We start from the raw sequence: 22,353 nt of genomic DNA, 5'->3' as shown, positions 1-22,353 counted from the left end.
AGGTTTAACTGACATTTCCTTAATTGCATTTACAGAAGAAGGCATTGTCCGTAAGCAACTTATAACACAGCAAAGGGTTGTTAAAATTTGTTAACAAGGATTATCAAGAAGTGGCTTAAATTTGGCACAACAGTGGCATTACCTAGAACTGGACATTCCTCAGAAATTAATGAAAAGACAAAAAGAAAACTGGTCCCGTAGGCTGTCAAAAGGCCTACAGAAACATTAAAGGTGCTGCTTGAATTTCCGGCAACTTCTGGTTGTGTATTGCATGTAACAATAATCTCCAACATTATCCTTAGGTCTGGCCTGTATGACAGGTGGCAAGGTGGAAGCCTTTTCTTACAAAGAAAAACTTCCAACACCGGCTATGTTTTGCCAAACTCTACATCAGATCTGCCACAAGCATATGGGAAAACGTGTTATGGTCCGATGAGACCAAGGTTCAACTTTTTGGCCAAAATTTCAAATGGTACGGTATGTTTGCCAACACTGTGCATCACCAAAAATCGCCATAGCCACAGTGAAGCATGTTGGGGGCAGGAGTATTCTTTGGGGTTGTTTTTCGGCAGCTGGAACTGATGCTATAGTCAAGGTGGAGCAAATTATGAACATTTCCAAAAATTGCTCAATTTTGTATCAAAACATCCAGGCCTCTGTTAAAAAACTGAAGATGAATGTCACCGTTCAGCATAAAAACAACCCTGTGCATATCTCCAAATCAACAAAATAGCATTACCAGAAGATCAAAGTTTTGAAATGGCCCTACCAGAGCCCAGACCTGAAACCAATTAAAATGAAGAATGCTGTAGGCAGGAGAGGCCATTACCATCTGACAGATTTGGAGTGCTACTGCAAAGAAGTGGGGTTACTTTATGCAACCACATTATTTTAGTTCTTTATTTTTCACCAGAAAAGATTTCAGCTTGTTTTTCAATTGAATTGTACAGATTATAGGTGACATTAAAGATGGAAAATGTTCTGAAATAATTACGGTATTCTTTCATTGCAGAAACCTGACATTTTAATAGGGGTGTGTAAACTTTTTATATCCACTGTAGCTAGCTCCGTTTTCTTCAGAACACTGCTTTGGAGACATTCTGTCAAATTAAAGCTCTAAACATCCAAAAAATATAGCCAAAGAAACAGAAAGACTATAATGAGAGCTTAAGAACATACCTCACCACAGGGTTCCCATTGTACAATATATAAATGCCAGCTTCTTTATTCCCATAGATCTGATTGCTGCGGATGCTGCCTTTCCCGTTGCCTAGGACAACAATGCCAGAGCGGAGGCCACTGTGTATCCTGTTACACTGCCAGTTACATTATGTTCACATGGAAAAGAAAGTAAAGAATACAAAACATGAATTATTGGTATCATATGCTATCAAATACCTCATACTGCTATAGAACACGGTGTACGGTTCCCCAGATAATCCACTTCAATGGGAACATATGATACCAGTCCCTGCTCGTTCTGTATGTTACCTTTGGCCCCTTTCACACATCAGTTTTTTGCCGCTAGCCACAATCCGTTAGCTCGACAGATCCGTCGCAGATTGTGAAAAACTGATGCGACAGATCCGTTTTTTGGACGGATCCGACTAGTGTATTTGGCTAATTGGATCGGAGCATGCTCAGTTGAAAAAAACGGAATCAGTCGCTGGATTCCGTCATTTGACGGATCTGACGCCATAGGCTTCCATTTTAGCAAACGACGGATGGCGACGTACACAAAAAACTTTACTTTGTCTTGTCATGCCCTTTTGGAGATCATTTCATCATCAACTTGCTTAACTGTTCACAATAACAATAATTTTGATCAGGGATGCCCAAATGTTTAGATGGCACTATATTATGCTGTGCATGTACTCATATATATGGCAAAGGTCAGGCAGAGGTTAACAAATTTTGTAATTAAATAACTGATCTCTAGGTGATGACCATTCACAAATATGTCCAAACTTAAAAATATGATAATTACTGCTTCAAAATCACACAATGCAGAGTTAATACAATGCAGATAGCAAACCTGCAGCCTATAGGCTATGTAAGGCCACTTTCACACATCAGTTTTTTGCCATCAGTCACAATCCGTCGAATTTTGAAAAAAACAGATCCAGTGACTGATGCGGCCGAATCCGTTTTTTTCTCATAGACTTGTAATAGCAACTGATGGCCTCACATTTCATCCATCGAAAACCATAGATACCCAAGGCCCTACAATGCCTGCACATGACGAAAGAGACATAGCGAATCTGAAGAACTATACTAAATTTCTATTAGAGGTATTTGCTAATATTACTATTATTACACCTACTGCATATTGGGATAGGATCTTGGAGATGGGAATACCCCTTTTAGGGTCTGAAACCTTGGTCAAAGTTATCTGAGCACACACATTTTCAAGGGTGCCCAAAATTAACATTGGCCCATTTTCCGATTAGTAATTTTTAAAATGTTAAAAAATGACAATGTATATTCTTCTCCTAAAATACAAATTAAATGTCACCTTTAACTTTAGGCTTTTTAGAGATCATTTCATCTTCAATTTGCTTACCTGTACACAATTACAGTACCAATGAAAAACACCCAATCAAAGTCCACATAGCTACAGCAGCACCATTTTAGCAGTCCTGCAGTGATAATGTGCCTACCATTCGCATGCAACCGCTGCAGACAGTTACTGGTCTCAGCTTAGTCTGCTACATCACAGCTTGGTACAGTGCTCAGTGCATAGATTGCATGTCCATAGTTGCTACACTCCATCTGCAGGACCAGTGAACAATAGGGACCACAAGAGTGGCCAGGGAATTAACAGTCAGTCCATTCCCTTGCCATTTTTTTTTTATTTTAGCACACTTCCTGCCAAACATTTTTTTCATATCCCGGATAACCCCCTTTAAGGCTGAAACTGGCTGTATCCTTAAGGGGTTAAGACCTGACAATGCAAATAATATTGACAGAAATAGCACTACAGCATCAATTTCCATAGAACTGCAGCCAAAATGCTTTACTATTCACAGTATTCAGAGGAGAATAGCAAAGCAAAAATCCTCTGCAGAAAAATAAAGCCTGCCTACAACAAAATACAGAGTGTCAAACTGCTGGGGTCTGCTAGAGAACGTCAACTCCTAAAGCAAATGTCAAGAAAACCAACTGGAAGCAGATGACGGTGAGATATGAAACATGGAGGAAGAGGACTCGTAGGGCCATGGGCGCAATGCTATAAAGAAAACTGAACTTACCGTAGATTGTTAATATCTGTGCTATATTATCTGTCAATAGTGAAGCTAAAGGCAAACATGACTGTATGAACAATGCAGTCACTTCTTTATTTCTCGAAATGCATTGTTCTTAAAGTATGTGGTGGAGCTATATGCTACACAAGCCTTCAAAGAGAAGCGCTCAGTCCATTCATGCTGCTCAATCAGAGACTAGCTGCACGGTTGCAGCCAGGTAGGTTTTTGTCTTTGAAGATCCAGCTGGGGACCATAGGCAGACACAAAACGAGTTCAGAGCCACATCAGTTTGGCTTTTCCACAGGGGGACCTGTCAAATCACCTGGAGTGTCGCAGAGAGAGACCAGCCTGGATGGAACTAAATTTTCTCTGAAAGGCTGCAGCATTTAAGAGAAAAACACACATGGCTGCAAACATGCATGGTGTGGACAGCATGAATCGACTGACACCTTCCCTTTAAAGACTCTCGCTCTCTGACTTTTCACTATATTAGATCATCAGAAGATAGCATGAGCAAGACACCGTGAAGTATGGAGTTAAAAAATTGCAGGCTTGCTCAATGCACTTGAATTTAGCGAAGTCAAGCAAGTCTAGTAGTAATGTAGACATCCAGACACCGAAGAATCCTAACAGTGTACGGTGAGCACGCTGTTAGAATTCAGAAGTCTGCAGTCACAGAGTAGCAAAAAAAATTTTTTAATATCTACACACATGAAAGCCCTGTACTGCTTTTAACACACACATTTCTATGTAGTTTCACATACCAGTATAACAGGATTGGCTCCTTTGCGGATATCCACTCCTGCTTCGGTGTTAGAATGGATGTTGTTGTCAGCTATGAGACCTCCTGCTGCCAGGCGCAGAAAGACTCCCGATGCTTTACAGTGGTAAACGTCATTGCTCAACATAACAATCTGGAAGGGGAAAACCAAAAAGTTTGGTACAATATAAGTATTGCAGGTTTTCAATAGCAATACAAGAATTAAAAAAAAAAATCAGCTCATTCACAGAACAAGGATCCCTGCTGCGTGGATAAAGCCTTGAAGTACGACAAGAGTTCACTTTCAAGAAAAATGTAGAAATCCAGCAGAGGGGTCCTTTAAATAATATCTTTATTAAGGATTAGTGATAAGCGCAAGTGTTATTTATTCGTGTTTTCCTATTGTGCTCGGGTATGCACAGAGTATCGCAGGTGCTCGAATGACATGTTGATATGTTTCGCAACTGTTAGGCTGTGTGCAGAAGTTCCAGATTTTTAAAAGCGAAAAAAACGCTCACATTAAGCATCCTATTAAAAGAGTGCAATCCGCATTTTGTATGCACATGCTGCGTTTTTTTCCTGAGTGGAAACGCATTCCGGAAAAAAACACAGCATGTTCATTAATTTGCGGAATCGCGGGGATTCCGCACACATAGGAATGCATTGATCCGCTTACTTCCCGCATGGGGCTATGCTAAAACTGACCTGCCATTATGATTCTCCAGGTCATTATGAGTTCATAGACACCAAACATGTCTGGGTTCTCTTTTATTTAAGTGGTAAAAAAAAAATTACAAAGTTTGCTGAAAAAAAAAAAAATTGCGCAATTTTTCGTTACCTGTAGCGTCTCCATTTTTCGTGATCTGGGGTTGGGTGAGGACTTATTTTTTGCATGCCGAGCTGACGTTTTTAATTATACCACTTTTGTTCAGATACGTTTTTTTGATCGCCCGTTATTGCATTTTAATGCAATGTCGCAGTGACCAAAAAACGTAATTTTGGCGTTTTTATATTTTTTCTCGCTACGTTGTTTAGCGATCAGGTTAATCCTTTTTTTTATTGATAGATCGGGTGATTCTGAAAGCGGCAATACCAAATACGTGTAGGTTTGATTTTTTTTTATTGTATTATTTTAATTGGGGTGAAAAGGGGGTGATTTCAACTTTTATATATATATATTTTTATATATATTTTTAAACACTTTTTTTTTAAATTTTGGCATGCCTCAATAACCTCCATGGGAGGCTAGAAGCATCAACTACTCGATCACCTCTGCTACATAGAGGTGATGCACAGATCACCTCTAATGCAGCAGAATTACAGGCTTGCTATGAGCGCCGACCACAGGGTGGCGCTCTCAGCAATCTGCCATCAACAACCATAGAGGTCTCGAGGAGACCTCTGATTGTGATAGCAACGTACCGATGACCCCCGATCAAGTGACGGGGGTCAGCGGTGCGTGTACTTTCGGCCACGCGGCCGGCAGCGCTTGTTAAATGCCGCTGTCAGCGTTTGACAGCGGCATTTAACTAGTTAATGGGCGCGGGTGGATCGCGATTCCGCTCGCGCCCATTGCGAGCACATGTCAGCTGTTGAAAACAGCTGACATGTCGCGGCTTTGAGGTGGGCTCACTGCCGGAGCCCACCTCAAAGCGGGGGATACTGCCAGCTGACGTACTATTCCGTCAGCTGGCAGAAAGGGGTTAATGTGCTTCGTTTTGAGCCACGCCTTTGTTGCCTTGGCTGTATGTTTTGAATCATTGTCTTGCTGGTAGACCAAGCCACAGCCCATTTTTAGTGTCCTGGGTCCTAGTGTCTTAAATGCAAATAAATTTATATAATTTATACAATGTGATTTTCTGGAGTTTATTTTTGATATTCTATCTCTCAATGTTAAATTTAACCTACCGTTAAAATTATAGACTGTTCATGTCTTTTGTTAGTGGGCAAACTTACAAAATCAGCGAGGGATTAAATACTTATTTCCCCCACTGCTTATAGTATATCAGTGACGTCGCCACGCCATTTGGGCAATAAAAATCACTTTTTTTTCTGGAAGTGTGCTGTGCTGTTTCCCCTTTTTTTTTCTACATATACAGTACAGACCAAAAGTTTGGACACACCTTCTCATTTAAAGATGTTTCTGTATTTTCATGACTATGAAAATTGTACATTCACACTGAAGGCATCAAAACTGTGAATTACCGTATATACTCGAGTATAAGCCGAGATTTTCAGCCCAAATTTTTGGGCTGAAAGTGCCCCTCTCGGCTTATACTTGAGTCATGATCGGCGGCGGGGTCGGCAGGTGAGGGGGAGAGAGGACTGTCGCATACTCACCTGCTCCCGGCGCTCCTAACGCTGTCCCAGCCTGTCCCACGGTCTCCCGCGCTGCAGCTCTTCCTCTATTCAGCGGTCACGTGGTACCGCTCATTAAAGTAATGAATATGGACTCCACTCCCATAGGGGCGGAGCCGCATGTTCATTACTGTAATGAGCGGTACCAGTGACTGCTCATTACAGGAAGATGCTGCGGTACCATGGGACAGGCAGGGACCGCGTCAGGAGCGCCAGGAGCAGGTAAGTATTTCATATTCACCTGTCCGCATTCCATCCGCCGGGCAGCGCTCCGTCTTCCCGTCCTCTTGCTGTGACTGTGCAGGTCAGAGGGCGCGAAGACGTATGAGTGTGCGCGCCGCCCTCTGCCTGAACAGTCAGTGCGGAGAGACGGGACGCTGAGGAGCAGCGGCGAGAGGGGAGTATGTCATTTTTTTTTTATTGCAGCAGCAGTAGCATTACACGTGGCACAATGCTATATGGAGCGTCTATGGGGCCATAAAGAACTGCATGGAGCATTATATGGGGCATCTATGGGGCCATAACTGCATGGAGCATTATATGGAGCATCTATGGGGCCATATCTGCATGGAGCATCTATGGAGCCATAATGAACTGCATGGAGCATTACATGGGGCATCTATGGGGCCATAATGAACTGCATGGAGCATTACATGGGACATTATATGGGGCCATAACTGCATGGAGCATTATATGGGGCCATAACTGCATGGAGCATTATATGGGGCCATAACTGCATGGAGCATTATATGGGGCCATAACTGCATGGAGCATTATATGGGGCCATAACTGCATGGAGCATTATATGGGGCCATAACTGCATGGAGCATTATATGGGGCATTTATGGGGCCATAACTGCATGGAGCATTATATGGGGCATTATATGAGGCCATAACTGCATGGAGCATTACATGGGGCATCTATGGGGCCATAACTGCATGGAGCATTATATGGAGCATCTATGGGGCCATAACTGCATGGAGCTTTATATGGGGCCATAACTGCATGGAGCATTATATGGGGCATTATATGGGGCCATATCTGCATGGAGCATTATTTGGAGCATCTATGGGGCCATAACTGCATGGAGCATTATATGGGGCATCTATGGGGCCATAACTGCATGGAGCATTATATGGGGCATCTATGGGGCCATAACTGCATGGATCATTATATGGAGCATCTATGGGGCCATAACTGCATGGAGCATTATATGGGGCATCTATGGGGCCATAACTGCATGGAGCATTATATGGAGCATCTATGGGGCCATAACTGCATAAGCATTATATGGGGGCATCTATGGGGCCATAACTGCATGGAGCATTATATGGGGCATCTATGGGGCCATAAAGAACTGCATGGAGTATTACATGGGGCATCTATGGGGCCATAAAGAACTGCATGGAGCATTATATAGGGCTCCTGATTCAATATGGATATTCAAAAACACTTAACCTACTGATGTCTCAATTAATTTTACTTTTATTGGTATCTATTTTTATTTTTGACATTTACCGGTAGCTGCTGCATTTTCCACCCTAGGCTTATACTCGAGTCAATAAGTTTTCCTAGTTTTTTGTTGCAAAATTAGGGGGGGTCGGCTTATACTCAAGTATATACGGTAACACATGTGGAATTATATATTTAACAAAAAAGTGTGAAACAACTGAAAATATGTCTTATATTCTAGGTTCTTCAAAGTAGCCACCTTTTGCTTTGATGACTGCATTGCACACTCTTGGCATTCTCTTGATGAGCTTCAAGAGGTAGTCACCGGAAATGGTCTTCCAACAATCTTGAAGGGGTTCCCAGAGATGTTTAGCACTTGTTGACCCTTTTGCCTTCACTCTGCGGTCCAGCTCACCCCAAACCATCTTGATTGGGTTCAGGTCTGGTGACTGTGGAGGCCAGGTCATCTGGCGTAGCACCCCATCACTCTCCTTCTTGGTCAAATAGCCCTTATACAGCCTGGAGGGGTGTTTGGGGTCATTGTCCTGTTGAAAAATAAATGATGGTCCAACTAAACGCAAACCGGATGGAATAGCATGCCGCTGCAAGATGCTGTGGTAGCCATGCTGGTTCAGTATGCCTTCAATTTTGAATAAATCCCCAACAGTGTCACCAGCAAAGCACACCCACACCATCACACCTCCTCCTCCATGCTTCACGGTGGGAACCAGGCATGTAGAGTCTATCCGTTCACCTTTTCTGCGTCACACAAAGACACGGTAGTTGGAACCAAAAATCTCAAATTTGGACTCATCAGACCAAAGCACAGATTTCCACTGGTCTAATGTCCATTCCTTGTGTTCTTTAGCCCAAACAAGTCTCTTCTGCTTGTTGCCTGTCCTTAGCAGTGGTTTCCTAGCAGCTATTTTACCATGAAGGCCTGCTGCACAAAGTCTCCTCTTAAAAGTTGTAGAGATGTGTCTGCTGCTAGAACTCTGTGTGGCATTGACCTGGTCTCTAATCTGAGCTGCTGTTAACCTGCGATTTCTGAGGCTGGTGACTCGGATAAACTTATCCTCAGAAGCAGAGGTGACTCTTGGTCTTCCTTTCCTGGAGCGGTCCTCATGTGAGCCAGTTTCTTTGTAGCGCTTGATGGTTTTAGCAACTGCAATCGGGGACGCAATCGGGGACACTTTCAAAGTTTTCACAATTCTTCAGACTGACTGACCTTCATTTCTTAAAGTAATGATGGCTACTTGTTTTTCTTTACTTAGCTGCTTTTTTCTTGCCATAATACAAATTCTAACAGTCTATTCAGTAGGACTATCAGCTGTGTATCCACCATACTTCTGCACAACCCAATTGATGGTCCCAACCCCATTTATAAGGCAAGAAATCACACTTATTAAACCTGACAGGGCACACCTGAGAAGTGAAAACCATTTCCGGTAACTACCTCTTGAAGCTCATCATGAGAATGCCAAGTGTGTGCAAAGCAGTCATCAAAGCAAAAGGTGGCTACTTTGAAGAACCTAGAATATAAAACATATTTTCAGTTGTTTCACACTTTTTTGTTAAGTATATAATTCCACATGTGTTAATTCATAGTTTTGATGCCTTCAGTGTGAATTTACAATTTTCATAGTCATGAAAATACGGAAAAATCTTTACATGAGAAGGTGTGTCCAAACTTTTGGTCTGTACTGTATGTGCGGAGCTGTATGTGTGCGGAGCTGTATGTGTGCGGAGCGGAGCTGTGTGTGTGCGTGGAGCTGTATGTATGTGTGTGCGGAGCTGTATGTGTGGGGCTATATGTGTGTGTGTGCGCGGAGCTGTATGTGTGTGTGCGGAGCTGTATGTGTGTGTGCGGGGCTGTATGTGTGTGTGCGGGGCTGTATGTGTGTGTGCGGGGCTGTATGTGTATGTGTGGTGCTGTACGTGTGTGTGTGCGGAGCTGTATGTGTGTGTGCAGAGCTGTATGTGTGTGTGCGCAGAGCTGTATGTGTGTGTGCGGAGCTGTATGTGTGTGTTCTGAGAATGGCAAAAATCGCTGATCTGAAAGTAGCCTAAGTCACTGCCGACAGTGTCTGCATTAGGGCTCATACTCGCATGCGAGATACTCGGATGAGTGTTGCACATCAATACCCGGCATTCAGGAGCGGAGCGTGTACTGCTATGCGGCCACAGGCTCCGATCTCAGTGCCGGGTATTGATGTGCGACACTCATCCGAGTGTCTTACATGTGAGTATGAACCCTTAGTCATACCAATGGGGGAGGCAGCACGAAAAGTGCCTAGGGCAGCACAAACTCTAAATATGGCCCTGCCCATGGAGAGGTCATCATGGAGAAGAACCCCATTAAGTTGGCTGTAATTGCACATAATGTAGTCTGTCCCTATGTTAATACATCTATTTTCACATTAGTAGTATTAGGATGGGAGTTGTGTATATTTTTTAAGGCATGTCTTGTTTTAAGGACTCATTCAGACATCAAATTTTCACATATGTGGTCTGCGTTTTCCAAGGATAGAACACGTACCTATTATAGTAATCGGCGTGGTCTGTGTTTTTTGGATGATCGTGTGTCTGCAAAAAAATATAATAACGGAAGCATGTCCGTTTTTTGATCAGGACAAAGTTACCCATACAAGTCTATATGTTCATGGGAGAAGAAAATCTGTGTGCAATCTGTATGAAGTCCAATTTTAACATTGTATCGGGTAGAAGATGTTTTACAATTTTTCTTTTTCTCGGTATATGAGAAAATGAATGAGGAGATACACTGATGAAATTCTGATCCAAAACCCTGATCAAAATTGGATTTTGTTTTTACGTACAAATAACAATCACGATGTTTGAATTAGGTTGATGTGTATCATAATGCAAGCCTTAACAGAAAATGTATTCCATTGCAAACACATGCAGCTACATTTACAACCTGTACAGCACACCTGGGCTTGTTCTGCTTTCCCATGGGGACATGTGCACATCCAACACCAACGCTAGTTATGGGGATTTAGATTCCTGTAGTGCCAGCAGTGAGATTAGGAACAGCTGTCATGTCTTTAGATCTGTACTGCAGTTAGCCATCAAACTCTTTTTTTCTCTACGTTTTGGCACTAAAATGTCCTTTTATGCATTACGCATGGCAAGGTCACTTTCATTTTGAATATTAATTTCAGTCCACTTACCTTGCTATTTTGAATGCACCTTACTGCATAGGTTAGATCCCGAAATATACAACCTTCCAGTCTTGCTTGCCCCTGTGAGCAAATAAAGATGCCACCTTTACCATCTCTAAAAAGGCACTTCCATACAAGACATCCTAGAACCGAGTTGGCAATAGATTGCAATTCCTTGTCCTTTTGTAGCTCTTGATGCAAACTTTTCAAAGCCATGTCACTCTGTAAAGCGAGGAGCCCATTCGTCTGTGGCCGGCAGTGTAGAGATTTGGCTAGCATGTGACTAAGCCCATGAGAATGATAAGACAATTTGTACACTGACTGGTCATCGTCTTCGTTCTCACTGACTGTGCTCAATTCACTGTCACTGTAATCTGTATCCAGAGTCATGGCCTCCCCATCCTTACCCATGTAAAAGTTTCCATTCAGTTCGTTTTCCTTATCATTGGTGTGATCTTCTAATATTTGAGATTTTGATTGAGGAAGTAAGTGGCTTTGGTCTCCATTAACTAAGATCTCACATGTCCTCATTTTTGCGCCGGGTGACCCAGCAGCTAAATAATCAGTATTCCCAGACAGAGAGGTCTCAGAAGCCGTGTACAGGATGGCCCTTGACTTGGCAGAGGTGGAGAGATGCTTACAAGCCCAGTTTTTGTCAGAAGTGGGCGATCCCTCCACAGTCACGGAGGCATTTTCACTGTTAATAAATTCACAGTTCTCAAGCACACTGAGCGCCACGTTGTGGAAATGTATGCTGGACTGGTTAAAAGTGCAAAATTTAATCTGGCACGTTCCGGGAGCGTGGATCTGTAGCTGCCCATTCTCAAAGTTGCAGTTGTCAAACTGGACATAACCAATGGATGTCTAGTGAAAGAAAAAGACAATCAAATCTCGATTATACAAATAATAATGGATTATATTTATAGGTTTACTTTGCTGAATAAAACGTGGTCAAGTAGTATGCATAGCCATTAGTGATGAGCGAATGTACTCATTTTTTAGTGCTCGGAGATTTAGTTTTTTTCGCCGCAGCTGGATGATTTACAGCTACTAGCCAGCTTGATTACATGTGGGGATTCCCTAGTAACCAGGCAACCTCCACATGTACTTATGATGGCTAATAGCTGTAAATCATTCAACTGAGGCAATGAAAACTAAATCGCCAATCATTAAAAAATACTTGGAGGACAACCGAGCATGCTCGGGAAATCTCGATTAACGAGTATATTCGCTCATCACTAATGGCCATCGCTTAAAATTACCCATTAATGAATTATGGGTTGTTAGCTCTACAATAAGAGCCTCAATCTTGCCTTTTCCACCCCGAAAATGACACTGGATCCAGTAGAAGATGGAGGAGGAATGCCATTTCTTTTGTAATACCGAATTTGGAAATTAAAAGTCTTTAGAGAAAAATGCCAGAACAGCAGACCCAGCGCATAAGCTATAAAAGAAACAAAAGTGAAAAAAACATGGTCTAAAGCACAGAGATATTAACGGTATATATTCTCACAGCAAGGATCACAGTGCCCATAATTGGCCTCTGTCTAAGAGTATGAATCAATAAATGATCAATGTGGAGTTAGACCGCTAGATGGTTTTTGTGATAAAGGTTTTCAATAAATACCAAGGCTTCCATTAATGACCATGCTTGGCATAAAGAACTGGATCTAGTGTAGGGCCGGGTCCACACCATACCCAGGGATATACAAGCCTGCAGGGATTTCTTTCCATATGTACACCAGCAGCTTTTCTCATGATACTGCAATGTTACACATACAGCAGAGCTGTACCTTGTGGTCACAAATCAGCGAGAGAAGCTCAGAAAAAATAGGAGTTCTAAGCTCTCTGGTCAGAACATGCTCACTGACTGATTCTCAGTAACTCATTCTGCAGCCAGCAACAGACAGTGCCACATACATGCTATAGAAGCAAATGGTGCACAATTATAATGGAACCCAGTTGCAAAAAAGATTCCCCCCCAAAAATACATGCTTTTTATGTCAAATATAAACATGCAGTTTTTGCCATCATACTACAATGGTAGAGCACTTTACAACTTCATTTCCACCTATTTGACTGAGCCCTAAAAATGTATCCCATGCTCTTCTCTTCACCAGTGCCAAAGGGAATCTGTTAGCAAGTTTTTGCTATGGAATCTGAAAGAAGCATGATGTAGAGGCAGAAAGCCTGATTCCAGCTATCAGTGATATGTCACTTACTGGGATGCTTGGTGTACTTTTGATAGAATTCCTCTGCTGTAGATATAGCAGTGGTTAGAATGCCGAGCTGTGTATAACGCCGCACACCCCCCTGATTGACAGCTTCCTGAGTATACTGTGCATTGTCAGCAACTGCCAATCAGTGGCAGGGGCAAGGTTACACCGACTAGCTCGACTGGCTACATGGAACACCAGGTCCTCTAGTGATAATCTGCTGCTAATAAAACACTGATTCCTGTAGTGTCAATACAATCTGCTGAGCAAGTGACACATTACAGAAATCAGGTTTCTCTGATCCTGCATTATGCTGCTCTCAGATTAGGTAACTAACCTGCTGACAGATTCCCTTCAATAGGTTCTGCAGAACTACCACAATTCTAAACTTACCACAAAAGAAGCACACATTTTTAATTATAAGAGGGTAGAACCCCTCCTTTGCAGAGATCTGTCACCTGCTTTTAGGTTCCCCATTAGAGAGCTGCGTGATGCAGGGGCAGAGACTCTGATGCCAGCGACGTGTCACTTACTGGCCCGCATACTGCAGCTTTTATAAATACACTTTTATCTGATGCTGATCTAGTTCTCTGAATGCTGAGTTCTGCATAACCCAACCTACACCACTGATTGTCAGCTTATGTATACTGTGCATAGGTAGAAAGCTACTAATCAATGGTTGGGGTGAGGCTATACAGGGCTTATGAATATGCAGGACTACATGGTAGTAGGTATACTAGTCCTCTAGGGATAATCTCCTGCTTATAAAACAGTGATGCTTTCAAAGCTACAGCAAGCAGCCCAATAAATGACACACTGCTGAAATCAAGGTTTCTGTCTCTACATTACGCTGCTCTCAAATTAAGTGGCACATACCTGGTGACAGATTCCCTTTAAAATGGGTTATTCTCATCTTCATAGATGGCTATTGTTTGATCGTGCTTGCTAAGAATATATATATATATATATATATATATATATATCTATATATCTATATATCTATATATCTATATATCTATATATCTATATATATATATATATATATATTTACAGCCATTTTAGAGATATATGAAAAACACATTTTCTTTGGTTTATAGTTCATTGCCTAGGAGACAAACATTATAAGCACTATACGGAAGCTGGCCAAGATTAGGTGCTCCAGCCATCCTGGTCAGCTATAAAGATGCGCATACAAGCTCAATAGAAAAGACCACCATTGCTAGACAGCAGTAGTAGTTGGACTCCTAGATAAGCTGTAAAAAAAAAAAAAAGTGTTGATAGCTCATGAACGGTACTTTGGGCTTTTTTTTCCCTTCTTCATGAGACTAAGGGTACTGTCACACAGTGCAATTTTGATCGCTACGACGGCACGATCCGTGACGTCGCAGCGATCGTATGATTATCGCTCCAGCGTCGTAGACTGCGGTCACACGTTGCAATCACGGCGCTGGAGCGATGCCGAAGTCCCCGGGTAACCAGGGTAAACATCGGGTTACTAAGCGCAGGGCCGCGCTTAGTAACCCGATGTTTACCCTGGTTACCAGCGTAAACGTAAAAAAAACAAACAGTACATACTCACATTCCGGTGTCTGTCCCCCGGCGTTCTGCTTCTCTCCACTGTGTAAGCGCCATAGCCGGAAAGCAGAGCGGTGACGTCAGACGTCACCGCTGTGCTCGCTTTCCGGCCGGCAGGCGCTCACAGTGCAGAGAAGCTGAGACGCCGGAGGACAGACACCGGAATGTGAGTATGTACTGTTTGTTTTTTTTACGTTTACGCTGGTAACCACGGTAAACATCGGGTTACTAAGCGCGGCCCTGCGCTTAGTAACCCGATGTTTACCCTGGTTACAAGCGAACACATCGCTGGATCGCTGTCACACACAACGATCCAGCGATGTCAGCGGGAGATCAAGCGACGAAAGAAAGTTCCAAACAATCTGCTACGACGTACGATTCTCAGCAGGATCCCTGATCGCTGCTGCGTGTCAGACACTGCGATATCGTAACGATATCGCTAGAATCGTACCGTCGTAGCGATCAAAATTGCACTGTGTGACAGTACCCTAAGAACTTACCTGCAGATATCTACCTACCTGCGACATCTCTCCAGACGCAGACGGTGATGCTCTGTCTTCATTTGTCCTCACGTCAGAGCAGCCCTCTCTCTTCTGGTATTCTCTGATGACGGGTATTGACAGCTGGTTCCGCGATGCCTAGATGCGGGGAGCCGGCTGTCAATCAGCATGACATCAGCAGTGACGCCCCTCAACAGAGTAGACCAGAAGAGATAAAGTTGCTCGATTGAGGTGAGGTCAAATGAAGCCAGAGAATACGTGAAATATTGTTTTACACATTCACAATTATTCTCACCTTATACATTATTGGTGTGAACCAAGCAGGCATAAAAACCAAATTGCATAGTCGAGAAGTAGGACACTGCTGGTCAATGCAGACAAGTAAAGCCACATCTCCAAGCTTTCCTTGTCCCATGATCTCTACAGGAACTTTTAGAATAATCTCATTTTGCTCTTCATAGACACCAGGTTGGAGGATAATCCGGTCATAAATGTTAGCTGATGCTACGGCAGTCCTGAGGTTTTCAAACTCACAGCCATAACCAACATAGAGAACTCTTCTATCCTTCTTTCTCCTAAACAGATATAAGCAGTTGGAGGACTCCAGGTCCTGAGCGTTCTTTGTCCAGGTTCTGGAAGCTACATAATGCTGTTTGAAAGCTTCTCTCCATGACCTTGGTTCTACTTCAGGCTTGATAGGCCAGTTGGGATGTCTACATTCTACACAACTCAAGCACAGTTGTCGCCATCTGGTATTGTCCAGACTGATTATAAGGTCATGCCATGACCTGCAGACCAAGCCACATCGTCCGAGGTCACGCAAAGGCAAGTATGCTAAAATCAAACGCCAGAGTTCAAGTGGTAGCCCACCAATCTCCATAGTATCCTGTGGAGAGCAAATGCAATAAATCATGCTATAAATATATAACATTCATTTCATTTACAGCCACTGTGCGTTACTAACATTATTCTAAAATTCCCCAAATCTTATCCTTCTGAATTCGGTTAGTACTTTACCTTTCTTAACGTTTTCTGTCTTTACTTCCATCTTTCAGCTTCATCTTCATTTTGTGTTCTTCAGTCCCAATGCTGGTTCAATTACCGTAATATGTTATCTACTCAGCAAAGATAAAAGAAACGTTTTAGCCAACATAGAAGCATAAACTCAAGATAAATTACACAGCACAGAAGTAGCGAAGAAATGCATCCTACATAATTAACAACTACTCTCCATGGTTTCTATTGGTCAACAAATTTGATTTTCATTGAGTAAAAGGTATCTTAGGTTTCATACCTGTGTCTAAACAAATAAAAAGGAATATATCGCTGTTTTTATATGCCCATCTTGTGACATCTGTGTTTGTAAAGCAGTGTAATATCCCTCTCAGTTTTATACTGGCAGGCCACTCTAGGCATGCCAAAAGGGTCTGTATTTGCCCTACTGCTCTGACGCTACAATTGTACCAGAGAGGCACTAAGGCCCCCTTCACACGTCCTGATATTTCTGGTTCATAAATAAGTGAAAAAAAATGGTGTGGGGTTCCCTTTATTTTTAATAACCAGCTAAGGTAAAGTAAATCTGTGAGCTGAATTTATTAGTCTGGGTAGGGGCCAATATCTAAGGACCTTCCCAGACTGTTAATATCAACCCCCGACTCTCTGCTTAGCCTTTAATGGTTATTAAAAATGGGGGGCAATAGTGGAATTCTCCCAGTGAACTCACCACTTCACCGTGAGACTTTTTCCTCACTGTGCTAGCGGTGATCTCACCGGAGGGAGGTCACCACAGTTCACTGACCCAGATGTGAACGCAGCCTCAGTGCATTCCCTATTGATCTCAGCTTTTTCTAACTGCCTCATACAGAATAAAATGGAGTGACTGTTGGGCATGAAAGTGTCTTGTTAAAAATAAAAAAATCCTGTTCTGCCGATCGGTGAAAGATCCAACGGTTGAACGCCAACCAATCAAGTAAGTTATCACCTATCCAACCCCTTTTAGGCCTGGTATGATCTTAAAATAAAAAAAAAAAAATAGACGGATTTTATAAGCCCCATAAATATATTTTATAAGTAATATCTGGCTATTGTGGTACATTACAACAAAATGATACTAGTGAAATTTGTCTTATACTTTAATTTAATTCAAAGTTAGAAAATTGCAATTTTTTTTTTACATTTTTGTTAAATTTCTGAATTTTTTTTTTTCTAAATAAAACACAAAACAAATCAACCTAAATTTACCATTATCATAACTTATAATGTGCCATGAAAAAACAGTCTCAAAATCAATAGGATATGTTGAAGCATTCCAGAGTTATTACCACATAAAGTGAGTGGTCAGATATACAAAATTTGACCCGGTCACTAAGAAGTTAAAATTCAGAAGGGGTTGTTCTAGTAGTGGACAACCCTTTTAACAAGGTTCCTCTGATTTTACAGTCTACCATTTATGCTTTTTTCTTTTTAGAAATCTCTACTTAGGTCATGGAAAGTAAAATGTCCTAGGCTCTAGACTGTGGCCTCTTTGTCTCCGTGTGACTATCCCTGTGATCTCAGGAGGCCAATATGGAAAAGTCTCTGGTTATACTTGATAATGAGACTTGTTTACAAGTGAGTGTTCTAATCAGTGTACTGTGCCTGTTGAGACCTATTGCTCCCCTGACATGCCTTTCATTCTGCAAGTGAAGAGATATTTTAATGGCTGGAATGAAATCGTAGCAATGTTTCCATTTTGTCTGTCCACATGCACTCAAGTACCTGAAACTTATTGATTATGATCCACTAGTAACACAATACATAATAAAAAAAAAAAAACCCTTGGCACATCGTAGACAATTATTTGGCCGCTAGAGCAGTGTAACATATGTTTACATATATTTGATAACTCATTATAAATAGATAGGAGTCTTTCGGGTGTTCAATCAATTTTCTAACTTGTCCTGAAAGGTATAGTAGTGTGTTGTGATATACTTTTATCATTTTACAGGGTTTAGTGTGGAGTCTTGGTAAACTAAAATATAGGTTATTTATTACTAGTGCTGAATGTGCTGGGATAAGGTGTCAGAGCATGCTCGGGTGCTAACCGAGTGTCTCTGGCGAGATCGAAAAATGTTTGTTTGGTAGGCAATCTCTGCATGTGTTGTGGCTGTCAAACAGCCGTGGGGATTCGATCATATTATTCGAGCATGCCGAAGACACTCTGTTAGCACCCGAGCATGCCCAGAAAACACCTTATCCGAGCACCAGAAATTACATATAGAAGTCTCCTGATGAGTCGTTTGTAGATTGGACGACGAAACGCGTAGAGACAAGGGACTTGTGAAAGTGATGGTGCTTGATGCACTGCACCCAATATGTAGAGACATGGGGTATAGGTCTGTCTCTTTGTCACTCTCTGGCTAACCATCAGGGTGTGAACAGTTAGAGCACTGTCTGTTTATTATTTTTTAATGCAATATTGTTATAATAAAGGCTACATTTTATCCCTTTGTCAGCCAGTTTTCACATGCTTAAAGAGTTGTCCCCTAAAAAAAAAATGAAAGCAACCAATTTTGCTTAATGGGTGCAGAAATGCTGGAGGAAATCTGTAATATCAAAGACTCACCAAAAGCTCAATGTGGGAATGTAGCCTTAGGGCTCCTACTCACTTGCGTGAAATATGGCCGAGTCTCGCATGATAACACCCAGCTCTGTCGCTGACACTTGGGAGCGGAGCGTGCAGCTCCATGTATTGCTATGCGGCCGCACGCTCCGCTCGGGAGTGCCGACGACAGAGCTGGGTTTTACCATGCGAGATTCGGCCATATTCAGCAAAACCTGTGCTTTAACCAATTAAATATCTGCTTAATCTAGACTTCTCAGTGACTGATCGCTATCTTTGTATGCACACTTAAAGGGAACCTGTCACCCCCAAAATGGAAGTTGAGCTAAGCCCACTGGCATCAGGGGCTTATATACAGCATTCTGGAATGCTGTAGATAAGCCCCCGATGTATCCTGAAAGATGAGAAAAAGAGGATAGATTATACTCACCCAGGGGCAGTCCCGATGCGGTGCGGTCCGATGGGTGTCGCGGTCCGGGGCCTCCCATCTTCATAGGATGACGTCAGAGAGGCGCCGGGCCTCTCTGACCTTTCCCGACGCCTGAAAAACTGCAGTACTTTACTCTGCCCTCAACAGGGCAGACAAAGTACGCCTGCGCCAGAGCCGCAGCGTGAAGACCAGAAGAGGACGTCATCGTAAGATGGGAGGCCCCGGACCGGACCCCAATGCCCATCGGATCAGACCGCTCCTGGGTGAGTATAATATAACCTGTTTTTCTTATCTTTCAGGTTACATCAGGGCTTACTACAACATTACAGAATGCTGTAGATAAGCCCCTTATGCCGGTGGGCTTAGCTCAACTTCCATTTTGGGGGTGACAGGTTCCCTTTAAACAGGGAAGGCTGTCAAACCCTCATTAATTGACTGAGAAGCCAAGAATAAACAGATTTAGAGCCACAAAAATATATAACAATCTGTTCAGCTTCAACTGTTCTTTAGCAAGCAGGCAACAATGTGGATTGCATTTTCAATGTGACAGGTTCCCTATAAAGGAGTTATCCATTTTTAGAAAAGTCAACTCTAACCTCTGATATAGTAGCACCGTCTCCCCGCCACTGCTCTGGTGTCAACGTAATGGATGTAGCATGCATAAGAGCTGCAGCCAGTCACTGAGCTCATCAACACTAGAGCTGCTGACTGGTGAGGAGCCAGCACTGGACCAATGAAGCGTAAGTATTATTTGTGATCCATTTTTACTATGATCAGAGTGACTAGGGTCCCCTTTTTGAAAAGTGGAAAACGTCTTTACGCCACATTCACAAACTGAGTTCTTGGTCAGTATTTTACCTCAGTATTTGGTTATAATTTTACGTCAGTATTTAATCAGTACTGTAGTTTACCTCAGTATTTGGTGAGTTTTTTACCTCAGTATTTGTAAGCCAAAACCAGGAGTGGGTGATAATACAGAACTGGTGATGTGTTTCTATTATACTTTTCCTCTGATTGTTCCTCTCCTGGTTTTGGCTTACAAATAGGGATGGAAAATACTAACCAAATACCGAAAGTGTGAATGAGGCCTTAACCTCCGTTTACAGGTTATGTCAATATATTTAGTGTGCAGTTGAAGTCATACATTTACATACACATTAGCCACATTCATTAAAACTCATCTTTTTCTCAATTGTTTACACTTTTCGTATATTTAGAATTAGTTAGGATTATAGATGTAAAAGGATTAAACTGTTCCAGCACCTTTGTAAAATCCAGACTTTATTCCATCCATGTTAAAATAACAGATGCTCCAGAGCCACAGTCATATATGGACAAGGGGAAACAAGTGATGCGTTTCAATCGCAGCAGCGATCTTTATGAAAGTTTTGATATCAAAGCGTCAGTAGCTGTCAGTGAGCTGGCTATTTCGCTTTTTTCTATCCTTGCATTGTAGGATTATAGATGTTTGGATGAATTTGTGGGGCTCTAGTCCACCGGCCAGGTCAGTAGTCTCACGAATCACTTACCTTCCAGGATCCACAGGGCTGCTTTTGGTTAGTCAGAGCTGGTTGATGCCATCTGTTCTATAAGGGAACCCTACAACACGAAGCCACCATGTTTCACTGTTTGGCTTGCAAGCCTCCACACTTACCAATGGTCATTATGGCCAAACAGTTTGATTTTTGTGTCATTGGACCACAGGACATTTCTGTAAAAAAGATCTGTGTCTCCACATGAAGTTCTAAACTGCTACATATTTTTTGATTGGTGATTTTGGAACAGTGGCTTCTTTCTTCATCTTGTCGACAGAGTACACATTTTACTCATCATAGATACTTTTGTAGCTGTTTTCCCCAAATGTTCAGAAAGTCATTAGCTATTGTTTTTGGACTGTTTCAAATTTTTCACACTAAAGTACTATCATCTCTGGAGGACAGAACGCGTCTCTTTCCTGGATAGTGTTGAAGTCTACATATATACACATAACCAGAAAGCACAAGTACGTATTGTAACTGAGGGCGAAATCCCCTCCCTAGACACCCCAGAGGTGTCAAATATACTGAATAGCTCCAAGAACATAAAACCACCAAAGAACAGAGCAGAAAAATTCCAAATACCATAATTAATAAAAAATACAAAGTTTATTTAAATGGTACAAAAAATAGCAATACAGCTAAAAACTCTTAGATCAATCTCTGCTGTAAGCAGTATATATTAATACAGAGGTATCGTGTTATGACCCCAATGGCGAGGGTCTCAGAGGAACGTGGAAGTCTGCAGAATACAAAAATCCAGCTCATAGGGCAGTGGTAACTGGGTTGACCATATATCTACTCCTAACGCCAACACTAGAAGTAGCCGGGGATCATTCCTACGTTGATTCTAGATGACACGCGCCAGCCGGAGAATCTAGCTACCCCTAGTAGAGGAAAACAAAGACCTTTCTTGCCTCCAGAGAAGGGGACCCCAAAGCTGGATAGAAGCCCCCCACAAATAATGACGGTGAGGTAAGAGGAAATGACAAACACAGAAATGAACCAGGTTTAGCACAGAGAGGCCCGCTTACTGATAGCAGAATAAAGAAAGGTAACTTATATGGTCAACAAAAACCCTATCAAAATCCACACTGGAAATTCAAGAACCCCCGAACCGTCTAACGGTCCGGGGGGAGAACACCAGCCCCCTTAGAGCTTCCAGCAAAGGTCAGGATATAGATTTGGAACAAGCTGGACAAAAATACAAAACCAAAACAAATAGCAAAAAGCAAAAGGCAGACTTAGCTGATATAACTGGAACCAGGATCAGTAGACAAGAGCACAGCAGACTAGCTCTGATAACTACGTTGCCAGGCATAGAACTGAAGGTCCAGGGAGCTTATATAGCAACACCCCTAACTAACGACCCAGGTGCGGATAAAAGGAATGACAGAAAAACCAGAGTCAAAAAACTAGTAACCACTAGAGGGAGCAAAAAGCAAATTCACAACAGTACCCCCCCCTTAGTGAGGGGTCACCGAACCCTCACCACGAC

General features: G+C 42.3%; 1 protein-coding gene and 1 long non-coding RNA gene across 8 annotated transcripts in view; one reads left to right on the top strand and one right to left on the bottom strand.

Moving 5' to 3' along the window:
* Positions 1 to 22,353, bottom strand: part of FBXO10 (F-box protein 10) — a 360,834-nt gene that overhangs the window by 74,571 nt on the left and 263,910 nt on the right. For all 7 annotated transcript variants that reach the window (XM_077251514.1, XM_077251506.1, XM_077251488.1 and 4 more), the window contains exons 2-6: positions 16,307 to 16,404; positions 15,585 to 16,175; positions 11,008 to 11,862; positions 4,010 to 4,159; positions 1,180 to 1,316 (exon numbers count right to left, since the gene is read on the bottom strand). In XM_077251514.1, the coding sequence (XP_077107629.1) occupies positions 1,180 to 1,316; positions 4,010 to 4,159; positions 11,008 to 11,862; positions 15,585 to 16,169 (1,727 nt within the window). In that variant the 5' untranslated portion in view covers positions 16,170 to 16,175; positions 16,307 to 16,404. The remainder of the gene's footprint in view (positions 1 to 1,179; positions 1,317 to 4,009; positions 4,160 to 11,007; positions 11,863 to 15,584; positions 16,176 to 16,306; positions 16,405 to 22,353) is intronic.
* LOC143765151 (uncharacterized) lies at positions 15,976 to 18,196 on the top strand. Its single transcript, XR_013213327.1, has 3 exons — positions 15,976 to 16,114; positions 16,345 to 16,565; positions 17,757 to 18,196. It is a non-coding gene; the product is annotated as an uncharacterized LOC143765151 (long non-coding RNA).

Source organism: Ranitomeya variabilis, chromosome 1, assembly GCF_051348905.1.
Source record: "Ranitomeya variabilis isolate aRanVar5 chromosome 1, aRanVar5.hap1, whole genome shotgun sequence".
NCBI classification, from domain to species: Eukaryota; Metazoa; Chordata; class Amphibia; order Anura; family Dendrobatidae; genus Ranitomeya; species Ranitomeya variabilis.
The sequence above is the reverse complement of the archived record's forward strand: the minus strand, read 5'-3'. Positions and strand labels throughout refer to the sequence as shown.